The sequence below is a fragment of the Cinclus cinclus genome, chromosome 6 (genome assembly GCF_963662255.1).
Source record: "Cinclus cinclus chromosome 6, bCinCin1.1, whole genome shotgun sequence".
In the NCBI taxonomy this organism is placed as follows: domain Eukaryota; kingdom Metazoa; phylum Chordata; class Aves; order Passeriformes; family Cinclidae; genus Cinclus; species Cinclus cinclus.
The window spans coordinates 31,300,146-31,321,602 of NC_085051.1; the positions used below are offsets into that span (position 1 = coordinate 31,300,146).

The 21,457-nt window shown below is 35.6% G+C and overlaps 1 protein-coding gene across 1 annotated transcript in view; it reads left to right on the top strand.

The window, feature by feature from the left end:
• AVEN (apoptosis and caspase activation inhibitor) overlaps window positions 1-21,457 on the top strand; it is an 84,012-nt gene that overhangs the window by 4,707 nt on the left and 57,848 nt on the right. The window contains exon 2 of the mRNA XM_062494682.1: window positions 15,388-15,568. Coding sequence (XP_062350666.1) covers window positions 15,388-15,568 — 181 coding nt within the window. The remainder of the gene's footprint in view (window positions 1-15,387; window positions 15,569-21,457) is intronic.

Below are 21,457 nucleotides of genomic sequence, written 5' to 3' on the forward strand. Positions count from 1 at the left end.
CCATTTTTTGGCAGGACAAGAAGAAAAACATTATTAAGAAAGAAGAGGTATAACTGGGGCCTCGAGAATAAAATTAATGACTGGAAGATTAGATAGCTTGTATAGGAAGTACATAGGAATCAGGACAGAAAAATATGTATGGTGAAGGTTACTGAGCCTATTCAGTAGACTACTTGTTACAGCCCTATTTATTTTTCTTTTATTTTGTCAAGGCTGTTAGTGCAATGGAGAAGCATAAATGCTTTTTATAGATACCAAGTTAATTTATTCTTTTTGGTTTCTTGACAATAGAGGAACCTGTTTTTTACAGTGCTGTGGACTCCAGAGTTTCTTAATAGGCCCAAATTGTTTAGTGTGGAATGGTTTAGTGATATTTATTGTTACTCATTGAGCATATTTTGCCAACTTTCCTGCTGATATAACTTGAGAGATCTGTATTGAAAGTGTCCCTTTACACAGTGGATATCATTGCTGCAGAGCAACTTCATGTCTGAGTCTTTTTCTGTAACTTCCTTGGAAAGAGCTTGAGGGTTTTTTTTATATTTTAGACGGCTGTGCATTTCTGTCCTCACCTACTTTTTTTCCTTCTTTTTTACTCTCAAGACTCTGGGGTAGTAATTTGGTAGGTTTTTGGTAACAGGTTGTCTCAAATATTTTCTAGCTTTAAGAAGTAACTTTACTGGCTGCGTATTTGGTTAATTGTATGAAGCACAGCTTTCTGTCATAATCTTATTTAGATATTGTTGTCTGGTAAAGTGGTGTGGATTTTATTCAGAGGAAATATAGAATGGTAATTATTTGAATATTGGAAAACTTCCCGTCATGTTTAACGGAAGATTTTGGAATTTCAGGAAGAACTAAAACTCCTCAGGTTAAGAATGCATGCATCCACCCCTCCGGGGCGATGAGCCAGTGCTGTAAGGTACCAGTAGGTGGTGCAGGCAGCCCACCCCTTGGCACTGGCAGCTTCTGTGCTGGGCTGGAATTACTTGGTGAGGAGTCAGGATGTGTGCACATCATGCGGTTGGAATGTTCTCATCTCAGGGTGATGTTTTCTGAACGTACAGCACAGCGTGTCAAAGTCACATGTACATGTGAGTTAGTAGGACTTGCCCCTGGGTCTTTGAAACCCAGCTGTGAAGAAAAGTTATTTGTGGGAAGGGTACACTTTGTAATTCTGAGCTAAAAATCTTGCTGTGCTACTGAAATGAGTGATCCCAGATAGCACAGTACAGGAGTTTGTTTGGGTACATCAAGTGAGAGACAGTAAGTATATCTGCTGAAAAATCAGTAAATTTATAGAAGTGATGAATTTGTTAAAAAAAAATATGTCATGCAGTGCTGCTGCTGTTTTTCCTCACAAAAGTAACTGGGTAGTTTCAGGAGCCCTGTTTTGAGTTTCCAGCCAGTCTAATAGTGCTGCACAGTCTTTTTGTAGCAGTCAGAAGGTTTCACTGTATTAAAAAAAAATAAAAACCAAACAAATGCTGATGATGATTCAGTGGTGATTTACAGATTTTAAAATATGGAGGAATATTTTTACAGGTTTTCACAATCGCAGGATTGAGCCTGTGTGATTCAGTATTCTATGGTAAGGCAAAGAGGAGGGGTCATTTATTTCCCACTGTTCTTTCACGTATGCAGTTCCTCTGTATTGTATGTATGTAGGGGGCCTGGGGGGAGGGTTGGGTTTTTCTCTGTTTGTTTTACTTTTTGAAAATAAGACTTTAGCTCTTCTGCAGGTAGACACTGTAATACAGTGCTGTAAAACCATAAATCTGCTGGAGTGTGTAAGAACCTTGCCTTAAGGTCCAGTTTCTATTCCTGTTTCTCTTTCCCCAGAGGATAATTCTACATTAGAAACTGTACAGTCTCTCTCCTTAACCCTGAAATAACCAGGGGCATTGTCTCGTAGGAACAGTGGGCTACAGTTCTTCCTAGGCTCTTTCACTGACCTGTTGTGAGGCCTTGAGTTTTTTGTGATTGCTTGACAAACTAGGCAACTAGGTTTTGGTGGCTTGGTTGTTTTTTATATTTGTTTTAGTTGTTGGTTTGTTTTTTGTTTTTGTTTTGTTTTCCTTTTTTTTTTTTCTTCAGTGTCATGTTTCAGACTGCATTACCCACATTATGCTGCTTTGCTGATTTCACTGGTGTATTATATTCCTGTTAATTTGTAACAAAAGGTGGCATGCCCATGGAAGCCACAGAAGTGCACAGGATCCCATACTCAGTATATCTTTTTCTTCTACTTCAACCACATTGTTAGCAAGGGTGTTAAAGGATTATTGTCTCAGAGTTTTTGTACAGACAAAATTTAAAAATATAATTGTGCTATTGAAAAAAAAAGTAGTTCCTTCAGTGTTGTTGGTATGGTTCTTAGTTCAAATTGCTGTCAAGGATGAGGTTTTGATGCAAATTTGCCTTGCGGGTTACACTTGCATGTGGTATTAGTGGACTCAGTGTGGTTTCACTCCTGATGGAGTCACAATTGAAGCTGTTCACCAGCTGTCCAGACAGCTGAACATTGTAGTTCACCACTGCAAACTGGATGCAAAGTTCTCCTGCAGTTACTGCTTTGTGTGCACCTAATTTGGCTCACCAGTGCAAATTGTAGCATGTAAGGATATGATGGGCACGTAAAATCATGGCATTGTAGTGCATCCCAGCAGGTAGAGCCCAGTCCTTGTTGGTAATTTAAATATGTTTGCACTCTCAGGAAGTTCTAAATGACTTTTAAAGCTTCTTCACAGCAGAGTTAACTTTGGGAGCATCATTGTGTGGTAACTCTTATTTTTCAGAATTATACTTCAGAGCAATGGCAAAATAAAATTAGATTTTAACATCTTGGGGTTTTAAGTGTGGCAGTGCAGCATTGAGGACCTTGGACAATGATTTCTTCACTACCTTATCTCAAGCTGCGTGTTGGATTTAGGGAAGCATATTCTTTAAGGCTATTTAGAAAAATATCTTTCACAGGATTTCTCCATCCACCCTCTTCCCAAAAAGGTTGGAGGTGAATAAGGAAGGGATGTCAGAGGTTTGAGTGATGGTTTCTAAAATGTCTGCAGTAAGTTGCATTCAAATTTGATATAAAAATAACTAAGAGTGTTTTTAAAGTGAATGCAGAGACAGATATTTGAAAATTATACCACTCTGGTATAGTTATGAAACAGTTTCATAATGATGGTTCAAGTATGAAACAACATTGCAACACTGAGCATCTCAAGAGGCTGATAGTGACAGAATAAACATGGAAATGCAATACATGGAAGTGGAGTTTTCCACACTTGCTATGTTTGGTTATGTTTGTGTAGAATTGTTTGATCCTTGTTTAATGTTAGTCATTTTACAGATGTTATGTCTAGATATGAGTGATGCTCTTTTCTTCAGCTGTAAATAGGTTTGAACATAAGAACTTTTCAGGATCTAGACTTTCTTCTTCTGATGTTTCATATTGGTATTCTGCAACTTCAGAGAGGAACCTTTGTTTATACTCTTTATCTACAATTTACATATTGTAGAGGGTGATGGCTCATACCAGGTCACAGTCACATGACTAATCTGTTTGAATTACCCGTAAGAGATATTATAAATCAAGGAGACAGGAATATTTTTTGCTATTGAAGTTATTTAGACAGTTTCCAGAACTACACTTTGTGACTGTTGAAGCAGTAACAATTTCACGTAGAAACTTCAAGAACAAGTCTCCTCTTGTGTACTTGGTGAGATGTTTTTACCTTTAACTGGAGCAGCATTTCTGTTAGGCAAAACATTGGTTTTGGAATAGGATGTCTCTCTCTTAGCTAATTCTATCTTTAGCTAACTCAGAGTTCTGAGTTCCAGTATCCAGCATTTATGAACCAGTCTTAGTATTTCAACCCTATTTCAAAAATTCTCATCCCGTACAATAAAGACTAGAAGCTTTTTTCTTCATGCTACCTGTTCTCTCAGCTGCCCTTTCTGCTAATTAAGCTTCTCTTCAGCTTTGGTAGATCTCTCTAAAGGTCACCAATAGAGCAAACTAGTGAAGAGGATTACTCTTTGTAGGAATATTTTTTTCTTTTCATGAAAGAACCTTTGAGTCAAGGCTCTTCCTTCCTTAGTCTAAAGGTAGAAAAAAAAAAAGAAGCCTTAGCTTTTTCCTTTTTTGCCTCAAGTTGAAAAAAACGTTTAGAAATTTGAACCTATACTGGAAGAATTCTGATACCTAGGTGAACAATAAGGAAGTAAATAGTTTCTGAGAGGCAACACTGAAATCTCACCGAAGGCTCATTACAGTTTCATCATAGGTCACTGTGTCAATATGAAAAGACTGTGAGCATACAAACATACGTGTCACCTCATCTTCTTTAATAGTTTTGTAGAAATAGTTCTTAGCTTACTCTGTTGTGTGTCACTGTAATGATGGAATTAGGTTGAATGTTTAACAGTACAGTTTAATCTTATTAATACTTCTGACAAATCAAAAAGTGCAATACACAAAATATTAAATGTCAATATTTTTGCTTTGTCTTTACATTTCATTAGGTATAGTCTGGAAAACATAGAGCATAAAAACAAAAGGATTTGAAAATATCTATACTGACTTGTTTAAGCGGGCTGCCAAGAAATGCAATTAAGTGACTGTTACAAATGCTTGTTTTCTGTTGAATAATTGAAAAGGGAAAAAATCTTATTTAAATTATGTGAAACCCTGAAGGAGGAAGTATAATGAAAAGTGGTTTAATTATTTTCAGTGAGACAGCAAAACAGACTCATGACCTTATCAGTATTTGTTTATTTTCTTGCCTTATTGTATTCTTCGTTAGCCCCACAAAATACTGGTTATGATACAGAAAAAAAATCTCTCTTATCAAGGTAATATATTACTTTCAGCTCTCTCAAAATATATAGCAAAATCATCCTTATGTATGACAGTTTACCTTAGAAGCAGCTTGTGGGTAATGTTACAGAGCCATTATCACTGATGTTCTCTGGTAAAAAGGCAGGCAGGGGATATAAAGCCTGTGTTAGATAGTGAGAGTACACGATCAAAAAGTTTCAGTCTGCAATGACTACTGAGGCGAAGGATTTGAGGACGGGGAAGAAAGTTCAAGCTGCAATCTGTTTTCTTCCAAGTTTCCAATACAAAGTGCATTGAAGCTTTTTTTACTTCTTAAATAAGCAACCTGCCAATGAACTTGAAATAATTTTTTATCTGAATTTCCCTCAATTCCTTTTTTCAGTCCCTTTGTACTTTATATACAAACATGGTATGGTGAAAAGAGTAGGAATGAAAGACTGACATTGTGTTACATTATTTTTTAATTTTTTTTTGTGGGGGGTTGTGGTGTGATGATTGTGTATCTGTAGGACACATAGGCTGGCAGCTTCTCGAGTTCTCATGCTGGAGGTGTCCAGGTACTGTACAAAGTACAGAATAGATGGAGCTGAGAAAAGAGGTTAGATCTCCCACTCCAGAGTGTGTAACACCACAGTATTCTCATGGGAAGTGGGAGATGCAACTTAGAATGCATTTGTGCAGAAAAGGGAATTGAATTTATTTTCACTTTCTTGATAAAATGCTGTTGTTGTGCAATAGCTGAAGAAACATGTATTGTATTTATTTAGACATCTCTTTGAGGTACTTTGTTTTGGCACTCCCCTCTCTTTTGCTGCAGTCCCCATCTATTCTCAGTTCATTGCAGGACAAGCAGAACTATTTTTGCTGAAGAAAATGTTGTTTCTGTCTATAACGCACTGTTGTGAAGCCAAGTGCATGCCACATGTTGCTGATAAAAAATTCTGTTTCTGACTTACCTGGGTCAAGACAGCATAATGTTTCTACACCTTTTATCATTGTGATGTATAGATAGAGTTCCCAAACACATTCATCATTAATTCTTAGATTGTAGTATAGGAGTTGGAGAACATGCTCTGGGATACTACTGCCTTTGCCATCTTTGAGCTATCCTACTGGAAGAGCTTGAAAATGGGGTGTAGTGTGTGTAGCTGCCTTTTATTTTGGGGGAGCATTGTAGAGACACATTGTGTATAATACAGCTGTATTTTAAATTACAGTGCGTGTGGATTCAATTCAAGTCTTATCACTTTCAAAGGCAAACCCACCACAAATCAGACATTTGGCTGTAATTCAATGCATTGTGGGATAGCACCTTGCACAGTGCCTGAGAGGACTCCAGATGATTAGTTCTTTTTCAGCTGAGTTTGTTCTAGGAAAGGTGCTACTGATTTGTGTGAAGTAAGTTAAAAACGGAGGGTGTAAATTACTTTTTTTTCACCACTTGGGCATTTTGTCAGGGAGATCCTGCTTTGACTGTGAGGCAGGGGTTACAATCTCTTAAATTGTTATCCTTGATGAATTACTATTTCAACTCATTTCTCATTTCCTTGTATCATTGAGTTGGCTGGTTTGCAGATACCTAAGAAAATGGATGGGCCTATACATTTCTCATGTAATTTAAAACACAAGTAAGAAGAAAGGTTTTGGTGCCTGTCAAGTGGGTAGGTAGTACTCTCTGTCTTTTCTGGTTTTCCACTGTATAAAGAGAAATTAATTGTAGTATGGGTCTCAGAAATGCTATTTAAAACTCTGTGAGTTGAGGATAGCATCTTTTCCGTGTAACATTGCTGTAATACATGGTTATATTTTTTTAGTATGATTCAGTTCTTTTTATCATCAGTGTAATTCAACACATCTATAGTCTACTTGCTTGTTTCTTGATATGGGATTTTGCATTCTGGGTTATAGTTATGTATTTTGCTTGCACGTCAGACAAACTGCTTTTTATCCTTAGTCTCTCTTTAATAACTTACTGTTCATTGATTTACTGTGTGACTCTCTATTGGTCCTAAAAAGTATCCCTTCTTTACTCCCCTTACTGAAATATTGTCAAATCAGGCTATTTGTACCTCAAGTTTTAGTGCTTTAGCATGCCATGCCGTAAATGTAATAATGCAATTCAGTTTACAAAATGCATAATGGCTGGGTCTGCTAGTTTGTTCATAGAGGGGCAATAGAGATGTGAGGTTTTTTGGTAGCATGTGAAATTATGTTTATGAAATGACAATACATTAGTAACGAAAGATGAAAAATGTAGCAGCTGTGCTACTGACAACATTGCAGATATAGTGAAAGGGGTGAAGAAAACAAAATGCTCTCATCTGGAATGTCTTATACAGGACCTTTATAGGGTTTCAAGTTGGTAGAGTGTCTCCTTTTGCAACTTGAATTTTCATTATGTGAATATTTATGTATTTGGAATATGCTATTATTGTGTGATGGTTATTCTGAAAAAGTGGCAGATGTTGGCAGTTTTAATTTAAAGTCAGGATAGAATTTCCCACTGTGAACCAAATACCAGTACTTGTGTATATAACCTCTAAAATGATGCCTTACACATTTGAATTGCTACTTTAAAACCTTAACTGAAAAAAGGGTCTAAAATCAGTCACAAATGGCAAATGTTCTAAAGTTTATATTAAAAATTTTATCAATCAACATAAATATTTTTAGCTAAGTATTTTTAAAAAGCTATATGACTTTGTCAAAGGACACCTCTGTGTCCACATATATTATGTGGGAAGGACTAGTAGTGGAGAATCTTTAAGTCTTTAATGGAAAGAGAAAACAAAATTTGCTTTAGAAAAAAGAGTTTAACATTGCAGGAAATTAAAACCAAGGGTATGGTTTGCAAGTACACTTAGCCTATCCAGCAGATATCTGCTGCCAGGTATGAAGGAAGGACCTGCTTCCCCAGTTCCTATGTTTCATGGGATGCTTCCAGCCTATCTAACCATTATTTGTGCTTGTCTGATTCTGCTGTGAATTGACAAAGGAACTGGAGCTGGCAGAAGGTTAAAAGTAGAAAAGCGAAAAAACCCTATTGATTAAGTTTCCATCAGTGTAGGGATACCATTTCAAACAATCCTGTTCTGTTTGGCGTCTTTCCACATTTTTTCTTTTTTAATGATGTGACTATTGAAAATAGAACAGTGTGGGTGTATATCACTAAGCTATTTCCATGTTTTGAAATATATAGAAAAAGAATGTCTTACTCCTTTGTGCTTTCTTTTTTACGAACTAGGTGTATTTTTAAAACCCCTAAGCATTTAACTTGTTACTATATCTTATCAAATGTTTTTGAATTTGAAGGTAGGTGATAGTTTTGTTGTTGTTGAAATGTGAACTTTGGAGGTTTCCTTTCATGTGTAATATAGCAGAGACTTTGGAGGTTTCCTTTCATGTGTAATATAGCAGAGACTTTGGAGGTTTCCTTTCATGTGTAATATAGCAGGGTGCAAATATTTTGAGAAGTTTTTTTTTTGGGGGGGGTTGTTAGTTTATTTTTTTCTATTTTTTTTGTGCCAAAACATAGATCTGTTGAGAAACTATTGTATACTCCTTGCATGAGAAAGCCTGAAGCTTCTTCTTGTTTTTGATCTTAGTACAGTTGCTTGATTTTTGTTCTAAAGCTGTGTGCATGTAGGGGTTGTTGGATAAACATTACTTGTCAATGTAACTGAAGTCTCTCTCAACCTTGCCCTTTTGAGCAGACTTTGTTCTGAGTTTATGAAATAAACTCTGTGAGTTAGAAGCAGATTTTTCTTTGTTCTGCAGATGGATGCTTTGACTGAACTTATTACGTAATTTTTTTACTTTTACTTCATCATTGATATGGTTGCAGAAGAAGCAAACTTTTCAGTATGTTGAAGCTTTATAACAGATACTTTTATTGAGAAAGTCTGTTTTACCCATTGTCTCATGAAGACTAATAAAATAGCAATATCCTTTAAAACATCTCTTATTTATGTGTTGATGTGAATATTTTCCCTCAATAAATTTTGCTTTCTTTGATGTTACACAACTCCTCATGTATGTTCTTTACAAGTTACTGTTAAAGCTGTTAAAACTTAACTGCTTTTGCAATTTTAGAGGTGCTGGAATAAAACAGCAAAATGAAATACTAAGGATTAAGTGGACTATTGGAGCTTTTCAAGCCTTGAGTAGACAAAGCCCCAACCTACACGGTCTGATTTCAGTTTTGACCTTCTTTTGAGTAGGCAGTTGGACAAGATGACCTCTTGCAGTTCATTTCAGTTTGGATTACTCTGTAATACTGTGACATTAACACATAAGAATTGAAGCTGTTTCAGGATATTGTCAGTCTCTAATGCACCTTAGAAAACTTCTTTTGGAGAAAGATAATTGTTTTTACCAAATCTGCTGTTTCTAAAAAGATTTCCTTAACTGATACATAATACTAAGTGTAACTTGGTTTTGGAATAAGACATGCGGCATTCACATATGCGGATCCATATGTATGCAATATATAAACCTTCTGGTTTTTGCCAAGTACAGCCTATACATAGGAATAATCATCTTACTGAAAATCTTCCTGTAACCTTTGTGGCAATATACTTTGTAAGGTTTTCTTGAAACCTGTTATTTCTGTCAAGAGAGAGGCTCCTATTTTATGTTTGTACTCATATTTTTGACTGATGTTTGTAAGATAAAAAAGCAGCTTTTTAAAGTTACTGACAATTTGAAGGTAGAAGAGCTGCCAGGCTCTGTGCAGGTCCATGTGACAATTTTGTGTAAGTTGCTTGATAAGTTTACATAGCTGCCAGTAACTTTCATAAAATCATTTCCACTGAATTAAAGAAAAAAATACAGTTGATTTTTCTGTTGGTGGAAATGCATTAGCTTGGCAAGTTTAGAAAATCAGAAATCTCGTTATCTACAGAGAGCAGCTGAACAAACTTCCTACAGACTCTGTTTGCAGCTTGGGACAGCCTTGGGGAAGAGAGGCAAAGGGCTATTTCTGCAGTTAATGCAACTTGTTGATACTCTACCATATTTTCCAGTTAGTGCAGAATGAGTACTGAATTTGTAATGACACTGTTGTCACAACAACCCCATCAAGCAAGCATGCATTAGTTTGGAGTTTTAATCTAAATCAGTAGAGTGAAATTTTAGCTAGTGGCTTTGTAGTTTGGAAAATCCTGTATATAATGAGCAGTATTTTCAAATATGCATTTTCTGAAATAAATAATCACTTGGCAGGCTTTACCAAGAACAAAGTCTTGCTAACCTACAGTGCATGGTTATTAAGTTTAATTCATCTACAAGTCAACAGTTTTCAAACTGAAAACTGCAGTGCAAAACTTGAGCAGTGTGTACTAGATTGGTTAATTTTGACCCTGGAAAGCTTTCATTTGGAGGGCCATGCAGCTAATCATGTACTAGCAGGTCACGGAGGTATTTCTGAGAGGGCAGTGAAGAGTGAACATCAGGATTTGTGGATTCTTTTCTACCTCCTTAAAAGAGAAGGTGGCCTGCCATTTAAATCAGTAGTGGCAAAAAATGTAACCATGCTGTTTGCCTGTACCACGTTGTGGGTTTTTTTTGTTTGGTTTTTTTTTGTTTGTTTGTTTTTTTTTTTTTTCCTTCCTGTCTTAGTAAAACTAAGGGAGGAATTTAGCTCCTAATAGAAGTTCTCATTTCAATTTTGTGAGGCATAAGATTTATGCAGAATATGTCTATAGCTTGTGGAAATGTTTGTTAATATTGATTTGTTAGAAAGATGCATTGCAGTAGACCTTGTAGCCCTAGTGCTTGATTGTGTTAAAATTTAAAGAATTGAAGGAATATTTTAGGAGGTGGGATTTTTGTCCAGTTGAACAGCAAGTTCTGCTTCCATTTGCCATAGTTCTTAATGAAGTCTGGTTTTCTTTAATATACCATACAGCTCATTATTTAGAGAGTCCAATAAATTTCCACTACAATAAACCAAATGATGAATTCATTTGCCCAGTAATTGCTTACAAGAAGAGGGATGGATATATATATATATATATATATATATATATATTTATTTATTTATTTGGGTTGTAATTAGTTAAATGTGTAAAATAGAAAACTTTTGAAGATTTTTATGCTATGTATAACTATCGTGAGGTATTAGCCTATCAATCATAGTAATACATAAATTAAGCTATTAGGGAGTTCTCCTCTACCTTTTTGGATTTAAATTTAAATAAACTGCATTTAATGAGCAATGTTGCTAAAAAAAGGAATTCTTTTTGAGATTGTGTTGTATCTGTAATGTACTAAGATAACTCCTGGTGTGGTCTCATTGGTTCTGTTTGGTTACACTACCAATAACTTTGAACCATGAAATTAGAAGGAAGTATGTCTTTCCAAGAGCAATTTAAGTCATTAAAGAGTGTCTAACATTAAAGAGTAACAATCTTTAACATTTCCACTTACGTCTGCCCAGAGGAACCACTACGAAGTCAGTATCAGCCAAGCTGCCTTACTAATTTAGATACGTACAAGCCTCCATATGCATATTCTGTGAAACAATTTAAGGTGTAGAGATTGTGAATGGCTTTGTTGCTTAATTATATATGGGGTTTTGACCCTTTGACTTAGAAGTTCCTTCTGTGAAAATTTGGCCTTAACAGATGCTGCCAAAGTAAGAATGAGGAGCAAAAGATACATTTTCTCTGCACATACATCTTAGTATTTTAAATACAAATGAGAAAAAAGATATGTGCTCATTCATGATGCAGTTGATAGTCTGAATTAGATTCAACCCAGAGAATATTTTCATTTTGTCTTGCTAGCCACTTACCCTGATGAGAAGAGAAAATGGGAATGAGACATCTAGATAAGCTTGACTGTCCTTGCACTTCACCACAGCTGCACAGCAGTTTCCACAGAGGAAGGAGGGAATCAAGACAGAAATTTATTCAAGGAATTAGTGTGTGCTGTTGCTTGTTGTGAGAGCAGCAAATGTAGGGAGTAGACGGTGGCTGTGAGTGTCCATGAACGTGCAGGACTCCCCATGGCAGTGACTTTTACTTGGAGTGGATACATATGATGTCTGTGGTAATGTAGGTGAGTGTCCCTAATAAAGAATGGAAAAGATTAAGGGAATGTGAATATGTTGTATCTGCAATACTCAAAACAGTAATACAGAGATTAAGTATCAAAGGGGAAAAGTAGCACTTGATCTATATAATTTTGAAAAGTTTCTAAAGATAATTTGGGAAGGAAGTGAGAAAATAAATAGCTCTGCTCTTCTTTTTCTAAGAGATTAACAAAAAAGCTCAAATTATGTTTACATACTGTAAAGTGACATACTGGGAAGAGAATTAGGAGGAATGCTACAAAATAAAAAAGAACAGAAGTCTAATAATGCAGGACACCTGTACGATAGGGAACAGCAGTTGGCCCAAAAAAAGGTAAGCTGAACATCTGATGTTTCTGTTACTGTAGGATATTCTAAGTACTGACAAAGATAGAGTCATGAACTTTTTCTACAGTATTACCAGAGTTGAACAAGAAGAAAGCTATAAGCTCTGTAAGTGGAGTTTTAGACAGTTTTAATGGAAGCTGTGACTTTTAATGCACTTTGAGGATTGTTTTGTTAAAGGGCTGTGAGCTCAACAGTTCTTGTTGAGTGCTTGGCCACGTGTGCTTAACATGCTAGGACTGATTGCACTTACAGTGAAGAGTGGTTGAATAATTGAAGTGGAATGCAAGAGGTCACTGTTTCACTTTCTCCATTGTGTACTCCAGCCTGGGTTTGGTCCAACTCAGGTCCATCCCTGAGTTCCAGGGAAGTGCAGAAGGATGATCCCAGGGGAAATTACTTGTTCAGAACAATGTTTACTTCATTTAAACAGTTTAATTCCTGAACCACGTGCATCAATATGTTCTCATCTGTAAGAAAAGTCAATCAAACAGCCCACTTCCCTGTATTTTCTCAGTACCATACTGTCTGCAACCCTGTATGTAAAATTAGTGTACTAAAGTATTTCTTTGCTCTGTTAGACTGCAGATTGTGGTCATTTGTGCTATGCACTTTGCTTTCCTTTATGAGAGTCACAGTCTCTCATAAAAGATAAAAATGTATTGCTTGGCAGAAGACCACAATTTGTGCAAGTTCATCTGCAGGGGACCTTGGCCCTTTGACTGTTGTTTGAGTGCTTTAGTGTTTATGCAGAATATTGCACACTTTTTTTTTTTTTGTTCTTCTGATATGCAAAATAGTCTGAAGGTTTCCTCATTTTTTTTCAGCTGGGGTTTTGCATACTTTCCACACTTTGAAAATTTCAATGAAATGTGCAAATGGCGGTGCATTACTATCTGGAACTGAGGCAGAGCAGATAGATGCTATACCTCCTGTGGTATCATGTTGTGTTAGAACCCTGAGCAATAACATGTAGATACTTTAGTACTATTTAAAGGCCTGAGTTCTTACATGAGATATACTTTTTTAAAGGTCATATCTGACTTGACTTCTATAATTTGTTTCAGCTTTTATATTTTGTTATTTGACAGTGTGGCAAGAGGGTAGTTACTTTATTTCATTACACATAGGACAGATGTTTGCTCTGTACTGAAGACCACTCATTTTCCAGAAGGTGGGGGTGACAATGTTAGTAGCGTATGGTGTAGCTGAATAGGCAGCTTAGAGAAGGGTGGTTAAGGTGTATGTTTCCGAGTTTCTGGGGTTGTTACTTCGTAGCTGTTTCTTGTGAGATGGTAGAAGCAAGCTATTTTCTGAAGTTCCACTGATCAGTTTTTTAATGTATTTGAAAATTTTAACACATGTTTAATTTGATTGAATGTTGAGTATTCAATTGTGGTTATTTGTAGTTTGGTTTTGTCGCTTGGTGGTGCATCGTGTAAGATTTTCCATTAAATATTTATTGGAAACAGAAGCAGGTTTTTATTTGAAGTTTACTTCTTTTAACAGTAAGCCTCAGGACAGTACTTGGGGAATCAGTTTGTACAGCTGCTGTTAATGCTCCTGAGAATTTGTGGTTTATTTCTTGAAGTTAGTTATTTCCGTTCTAAGAAGTGAAATTTCCTTGAGATGCACCATATAGCATAGCTAATAACAGAATGTGAAAAAGAATTTAGTCTGGTTTAAGAGAAAAACATTTATGTCCGTACTAGTTTACTGGAAGCTTGTGGAACTATGGAAGTGGTAGTCCTGGATTTTTTATGTTTACAGCTGAAAAGAGTGAATTCTTCAAACAGGTCTATAATAAATAAATACCTATAATGTCATAGTTGCTTAAGATAATTTTGATACTTTTTAAAAATAAAGTACAAAACTGATGTATTTCTCTGGCACCTTTCTTTGGCTTGTGAATCATATCAGCTTCAGTTATTTTGGGCACTGAATTTCACTAGGTTTATTGGATTATAGTAAATCATTCATTTCATAGGAGAAGAATAGAGAAGTAAGCTTATTTTTGTTTTGGTGTAAGTGGATTTGGCCTTTGTTGTGTGGAAATTATAGTTCTGCCTCAGTTTCCAGTAATGTAATTGTCACTTCATCCAGTTGCTCACATAACTGCTTACTGACAACAACCATTTTAGTGTATTTATCTGATGAATACAAAGAAAAGAGAATTCACCTAAAAATTGCACAGAACCAGTGAGAATGCACAGAATATTTTCTTTTTTGTCATTTGTTTGACACCTGGGAGTGCATTTGTGTAACTGTGACAGATTTAATCTCTTGCCTGTTGAGTGCTCCTCCCTCCAGGAAGAAAGTCTTTCTTTTTGTGAAGCAACAATCATTTCAGCTAAACCCCAAGCTCTGAGAGAGCTGCATTTATAGAGAATCCAAGACAAGGGATAGTTTTCCACAGCTGTTGTGTACTTATGGCAAATGCCTATTTTGCTTGTATCTTAAGCTGACTCTGCAGTGAATTCTCCCTTTGACCATAGCACTTTTTAAGAGGTTAAGATTAGTAGATCTGCTGCTAGCAGTGTATTTATTTATTTATGTCTATTTCCATAAAATGGCTTTCATGAAGGAAATGAAACTTGATTAATTATTCTATATTACTTGATTTAAGACTCTATAGTTGGTTATAATAGAAATTCTTACAGAAATCAACATTTTTGAAGTGTTTTTCTGCAGAATGTATCTTTTCCTATTCCACGCTACAAATGTTGTTTTTTCCAGTTATCATCTGTATCACTGCAATACTTGGGCAGAAACACTTGGTTTCAATTCTTAGTTTCACTCCCTATCTATTGCTCTCAGTTTTAGGAAGAATACTATTCATTATGAATTTTCAGAATAGGAGGGAAAGTAGTAGGACTTGTATGAGTGTCTCTGCTTGATCCCCTGTAAGAGCTGTAGCTTTACTGGGCGCTTTTAGTTACACACTTGATGAATAACATACAGTTCACAAAGATAGTACCACCTAAATGTACATGGGGAATCCAGATGGATTTATCTTTCTGGGGTTTATTTCTGTACCTGCAATTGTTTGTATGAATGATTGTTTAAATACAGAATAGAATGCTATAAAGTTGCAGTGGCTTAACTGTCCATTTAAATGTCACAGGTGGAGGAGGATGATGATGCCGAATCACGACATGAAGAAGAGAAGGAAGAAGTGAAATGCTATTCAAGAAGAAAGGTATTTTCTAACTGGAGCCGCTATGAGGATACAGAAAAAGAGGGACAGAGTGAAGCCGGGGAGTCACAGAGAGGAACAGACTTCAGTGTTTTGCTTAGCTCAGCAGGTAAGCATTTCCCAGTCTGTAGGGTTTTTTAGGTATTTAGTCATGTCTTGAAGCATGACTACTTTTCTGGCTGTTGTCCTTGATGATGAAACTCCAGCCTAGAATACCATTCCTATCTGCCTCAGTAGCAGATTCATTTCTTTGTGCAAGAATCAATTTCTGAAGTTCTGTTTCACATGAACATTGTGAAGTTGGGCCTAAGTTGTCAGGTTTTAATCACAATATCATGAAATGTGTATTGATTGACTTCTCTGAATCTTGTGTTGCATGGCAAACAATGCTGGAGTCAAGGCCCATAGTACGGACCTCTGAAATGAGTATATAACAGAGTCCGGGGAGCAAGTAGATACAGTAATTCAAAACTTTTAAAATCAGGAGACCTGTCCTGAGCTGCCTGTCTCCATGGTTCAGCTTTTTAATAACTTCAATAACTCTGCAGCTCAAAATGTCTTTAAAATTTTCTGAAGCATCGTACCTTTGAACTGAGGATATAACAAAACACTATTTAGCTCTGCTGATTTTTATTTTTCATGAGTTATATTTCAACACGTTTATTACCTTCCCATTTATTTTACTCTTTGAATTCTCTTAATGCCTCAAATGATAATATTGGAAGGTAGCAGTCATATATTAATCCTATTTATTAATTCCAAATCTTTGATTTAGAGCGTGTTTTATTTTAAGATCTCTACAGTGAAATAAATTGATAAGAAACTGCAGTGGAATAAAGTACTTACTTTTCAAGGGAGAAAGAAGTACCTTCTAAACAATAATGTAGATTTCTTGGAGTCACATAAAAAAAGCAGTTTGTGTCAGCAGTGTTCTTTGTTCTTTAGTTTCTTTGGCTGATGTGTGAAAACTGAGAATACAGCCATATTTATTTGTAGTGGTCTGAGAAGAAGCTCACACATCTGCTTTATTTGATAATTGCTGTTGTTAGTATATTGCTGTTCACCATTCTGAAGATGCAAAATGAGTCCAATTTAATTGCAACAAGCAGTTAGGGAGTACAGGAGAGGGAATGGAGTTAAATTTACAATTTTTCATTAGTACAAAACCTTAAAAAATACTTAATCTTGTGATTTGCTATTAATGCACAGCTATGTAATTAATACAGTCAGTTAAGAATTCTTTGGCAAAAGCTCAGATTAAAAACCTGATATCCTATGTAATGGTTAGATTCCATAATATTGAATGCAGGTTCTTAAAGAGAGTGTCATCCTTCAAGATAAAACTTGGCTTATCCCAGAAAATATGCTTTTAATTAAATGAGACAGCATAGAAAAAAATCATTTGGGTTAATGTAATAAAGAGGGGAATTAATGATAGTGACAGAGATAAATGGAGGAAGTGCTGATGTCCAAGGAATTAAAAGTCCTCAGTACTTATTTGTTTAATATAATGTAAAAGTGCATCTATGCATAATTCTTTACTTAAAATCAGCCTAAAAATAGCAAAATGAGATGTTATGTGATATGGGTGTCATGTTGATAATTAGGATTAGAGCTTTTAAATCTAATACATAAATATTACTGTTGCTTGAATTAAGAAAGGAACAGAGTTATGCATTATTACACTAAGTTTTGATCGTTAGCAGAAGAGGGTGAAAAATGGAAGTCTGAGGAGGTGAAAGGAGTTTGCAGATACTTGCAGATAATGTTAAGTCTTTGGGGTATTTCATGTTATGCCTTTCAATAGCTTCTGAAGTCAAACACTGGGATTTTAGGTTTTTGCTTACAGTTCCAGCTTTTTCTGCCTCATGCCAATCCCTAGTGCAGCACTGATTCTGTCTTTTGAATCCAGTATTTAGGCCTGACTAGCCCCAGACCATCCCTTGGCTGCATGTTGTTTCTCTGCTGTCAACCCTTGCCTGTCTACTAATTCTTTTCACTCTTCCTTCCTTCTGCTGTTTTTTTTCTTCTTGTCTGTGTTTCTGATTCCTGTTGGTGGATCTTTTTTCAGTCTTTTGTTGTTATTCAGCTCCCTTCCCTATATATTTACTAAAATCTGATTATTTCAAATTCTTCTGCCAGAGGCAGAATATTTGTCCCTCATTCATTCCAGTCCTGGTGATCCCCAAGTCTTAATTGTTCTGCTTGGCATTGGTCATTTGGTTTAATTCACTACCACATCTTGTTATGTTCCTCTTATTTTCTTTCCTTGTCTAGTCAATCCCAATTTATTCTTTCAAGCTTCCAGTTCTGATCTCCATTATAAACTGTTTTTTCCATCTTCTCTCCACATTCTGTGTCAGTATACCCTAAATCCTACTTAAGTTACCCAACAGTATAAAGTGACAGATGGTTATTTTCAACTGTGTTAGGGATATCACTGTAGGTTAGGCTGCAGAAATACACAAGGTGACACTTTATGCTCAGTATTCTACCTAAAGCCTGTTAAACACTTACTTCTCATACAGAGGAAAATCTGACTCTCACTCAAAACTGAAAGCTAGAGAAAAGTTAATTCAATGGCCTTGCACATTGGAATGACGTGCAGAAGACCACTGAGGAGGTAGATGCTGTGATTGGTTTTTAAGCTTCAGAAGATCTTGTAAAAATTAGGTACAAACTCCGATTTCTAGAAGTTTGTAGCTTGGCTAAGTCAGGTCAGACTTTTCACGAAATGCGCAGAGCATACATCTTTCATATAAAATCATTGTGCAGTCTGACTTCAAGTTACTGATTGGGGCAGGAAAAGGGTTACAGTTTCTCAAGAACTGTTCACACAGAGAAATGTTCAAGTCATTTTCTGTGTTCCTTTACAAGGTGGTGGTAAGGAGAGGATAAGGAAAAGCCACCTGAAGCAGGTAATAGACCATGAAAATTTCATACCGAATAGTTAAAAAGGCAGCTGAAAATAGTCTTAAGAACTGCCAGGTGGCTTTGATAACAGCTGATGTCACTGACCTGACAGATCTTCTTTGTTAGGGCATATTGTATTTCTGTGTAAAATAGGTGTCCTTGGTTCAGCTTGAGTTTCAATATGTTTCTTTTTTCTAGCATTTTATAATTTATTTATTTTTCATTATCTTGAATATAACAATTAACAATTACACATAATATATTAATATATATTACACATAATATATTAATATATATTACATATTAATACATAATTACGTTAGATATAGTTATATAATATATATTATAATTACATAATATAATTATTAACTTAAGAATGGAATATAAACTTTTCATGTTGCTTTTGTCTAGCTGGTATAAAATACAAGTGCATTGTGAAGCCTTCAGGGAACAGGTCTTGAATCAATTTAGTAAAAATGCTGTTGAAGCATAAAGAGCAAGAGAAGTGGAAGTGATAGGATAACCTTACTTTGCAAGCAGAATCTTGCCATGTTTGAAGAGCTGCCCTCATTTTTTGACAGATGAAGGTTAAGTGACCTACAGTAGACTGAAGTTGTTCATTGCCTTTTTGATGTGAGTAGATTATTTAAAAATATATTTCTAAAGTATCATTATAGAGCTGATCAAAATGTATCCAGGCACTTAATTACTTTTCTTTAAATGTGGTAGGCATTAGCAGTATACCAGCCAAAAATTGCCAGCGTACATACCTCAATAACAATACTGGGATTGCAAGATGATGATTATCAAGATGAAAAATATCATTTGGTCATGAATTTTTCCCATTTGGTTTTTTAGGCCATGGCTGAATAATTCTGGTGCATTAAAGGTTAAGATGGAAAAATGCTGTGCAGCGTTTTTATGTATATGTATATATAAATATATATATACATACATGCATATATATGTGTGTATATATATGTATGCATATCTTACATATACATATATGTAAGAATACATATAATTTATAATAATAATAATGCATATAATTTCTGTAGGTACCTAGCAGTTGAATACAATTAAAAATGTAGCATAAAAATCAGAAGAACAGTCACTGGAGCATAATAGTAGTGAACAGTAGGTATAAGAATTATGAGGTAACAATTACAGTCCCTTTCCTAAACACCTGATCTGGTTTTTTAACCTCTTTCTTTTGGGTCTCTGTTTAATTTTGATGTGTCTATTGTGATACATTGCTGCATTTTTGTCATTTGCATGGTCAGTACATGCTTGAGAATTAGAAGTACACAAAAGATCTTTGGCCATCTTGGAAAATCTGAACAGATAAACTTGTGGAGCAAGGTTTGCATTAAAATTAGCTTTTCCTTCAACTTTTCTATCTCAAGTAGAGGCTTTTCCAAGTTTTTTGAGGAAAAAAAGTTGAGTCAAGAGTAAATCAGTTTTCATTGTTTAGGTAATTTTGCTCAAGCAAAAAAGAATGGCAATAGCAGGGCGTAGTTCAAGTACTATAAAAGAATCCTTTAAATTTTAAAATTAAAGAATTGCTGAAAATCAGTTTTCTTTCCAGAAATGCCTAACTCATTGTTGATTTGGATTACTGTATATATCGGGGTCCCATTTTCAGTGGTACTTGCTTGACAACTCAGCTACTTCTTGGCCAGAAATTGGCCAAAAAATTCAGCTGATGCAAAATGTCCGTATTCGTGCTGTTCCCCAGGTGACATGACCTCTGTGTGGAGCATAGCAGCATTGGTTACTTCTTATCAGCTTTAAGATACAGGTGCCAGGTTACTGATCTTGAAAGGTGATTACACTGGTGCACAAAGCAGTAACTGGTCACTTAAATATTGCTAGTTTGTGCACTCCTGACATACCTAGGTATGGGCATGTGCTTTACTTGCATCTTTCTTCATGTTCTCTGTTTTTCACTACCTCATTTCCCTAAACGTTCTCTGGGTTTCTGTGGCATGCTCTCCTATCCTGCTTCTCCTTCTAGCCCCATTTCAGCACATCAGAACTTCCATTTCTTTTTTGATCGTCCTCTGGTAGATAACATTTCCAGTCTGTGGAGGCTTCATATCCAAGTGGTCTCATTTCCACTTGCACATGTTGTATTTGCAACAGGGCAGTCTGCAACTTTGGACTTGTTACCAGACCCAAGAGATACTTCTCGCTCATGTACCTGTAGGTATCTAAATCAACAAAAAACACAGTCTCTCCTGTACTCCTTTTCTTCTCCCAAACAAATAGAAAAAAAACACTTCCACAATAAAGATTTGCATTGAAATCACAGGACTTGGCATCAGTAGAAGCTGGCTCTCCATCTGCTCAGTGCTTCTTCCTGAACTGTTCCTAACATTACAGAAATTAATCTTTTTTTTTCCTTCTAATCAAACAAGCCAAGCTGTCTTTTTTCATTTTTTTTTGTCTGAACTAAAAATAAAACATACCAGATTGTAAGTATTAATTACATTTTCTTGATAAATGTGTTTTCCTGTAATAGGTAGTTTGTGTTCATTATATATGCTTACATATCTGTGCCTTTTTTCTCTACTAAATTTTGTCTAATATATAACCTACACCATGATTGAAGTGTGGAAGTATAAAGTGGCTTCATGATTTGAATATAAATGTAGGATAATATGTCTTCATTTTAACATTCTGATGTCTTAGAACTATGTGGCTTTAAGTATCAGTGGTAGTACTGTATAGTTACTGGTAAGTAATTAAAAAATCTGAAAGGTTTCAGTATTTCAGAGAAATCTGTATGCCTTATGATTTGTAATTGAATAGAGTGAGATTCACAGACTAAATAGGTTAAATTTTATTCCTATTAAAATCAGTCTGATAAGCTTTTCCCCATTATTTTTCCACATCTTGAGTGGAGTCATTTATTTGTGAAGTTCCAGATTTTTGGATTTAAAAGATTTTCTGACCAATATCCTTCTCTTACTGTGCCCTTAATCTTTTTCTGCTACGTTATATTCATGGTAATTCTGCTGAATTATGTTGAAGTATGTTTTGGTTGTGAAATCACAAATCAGTAAGTTTAAATGTGGAGCAA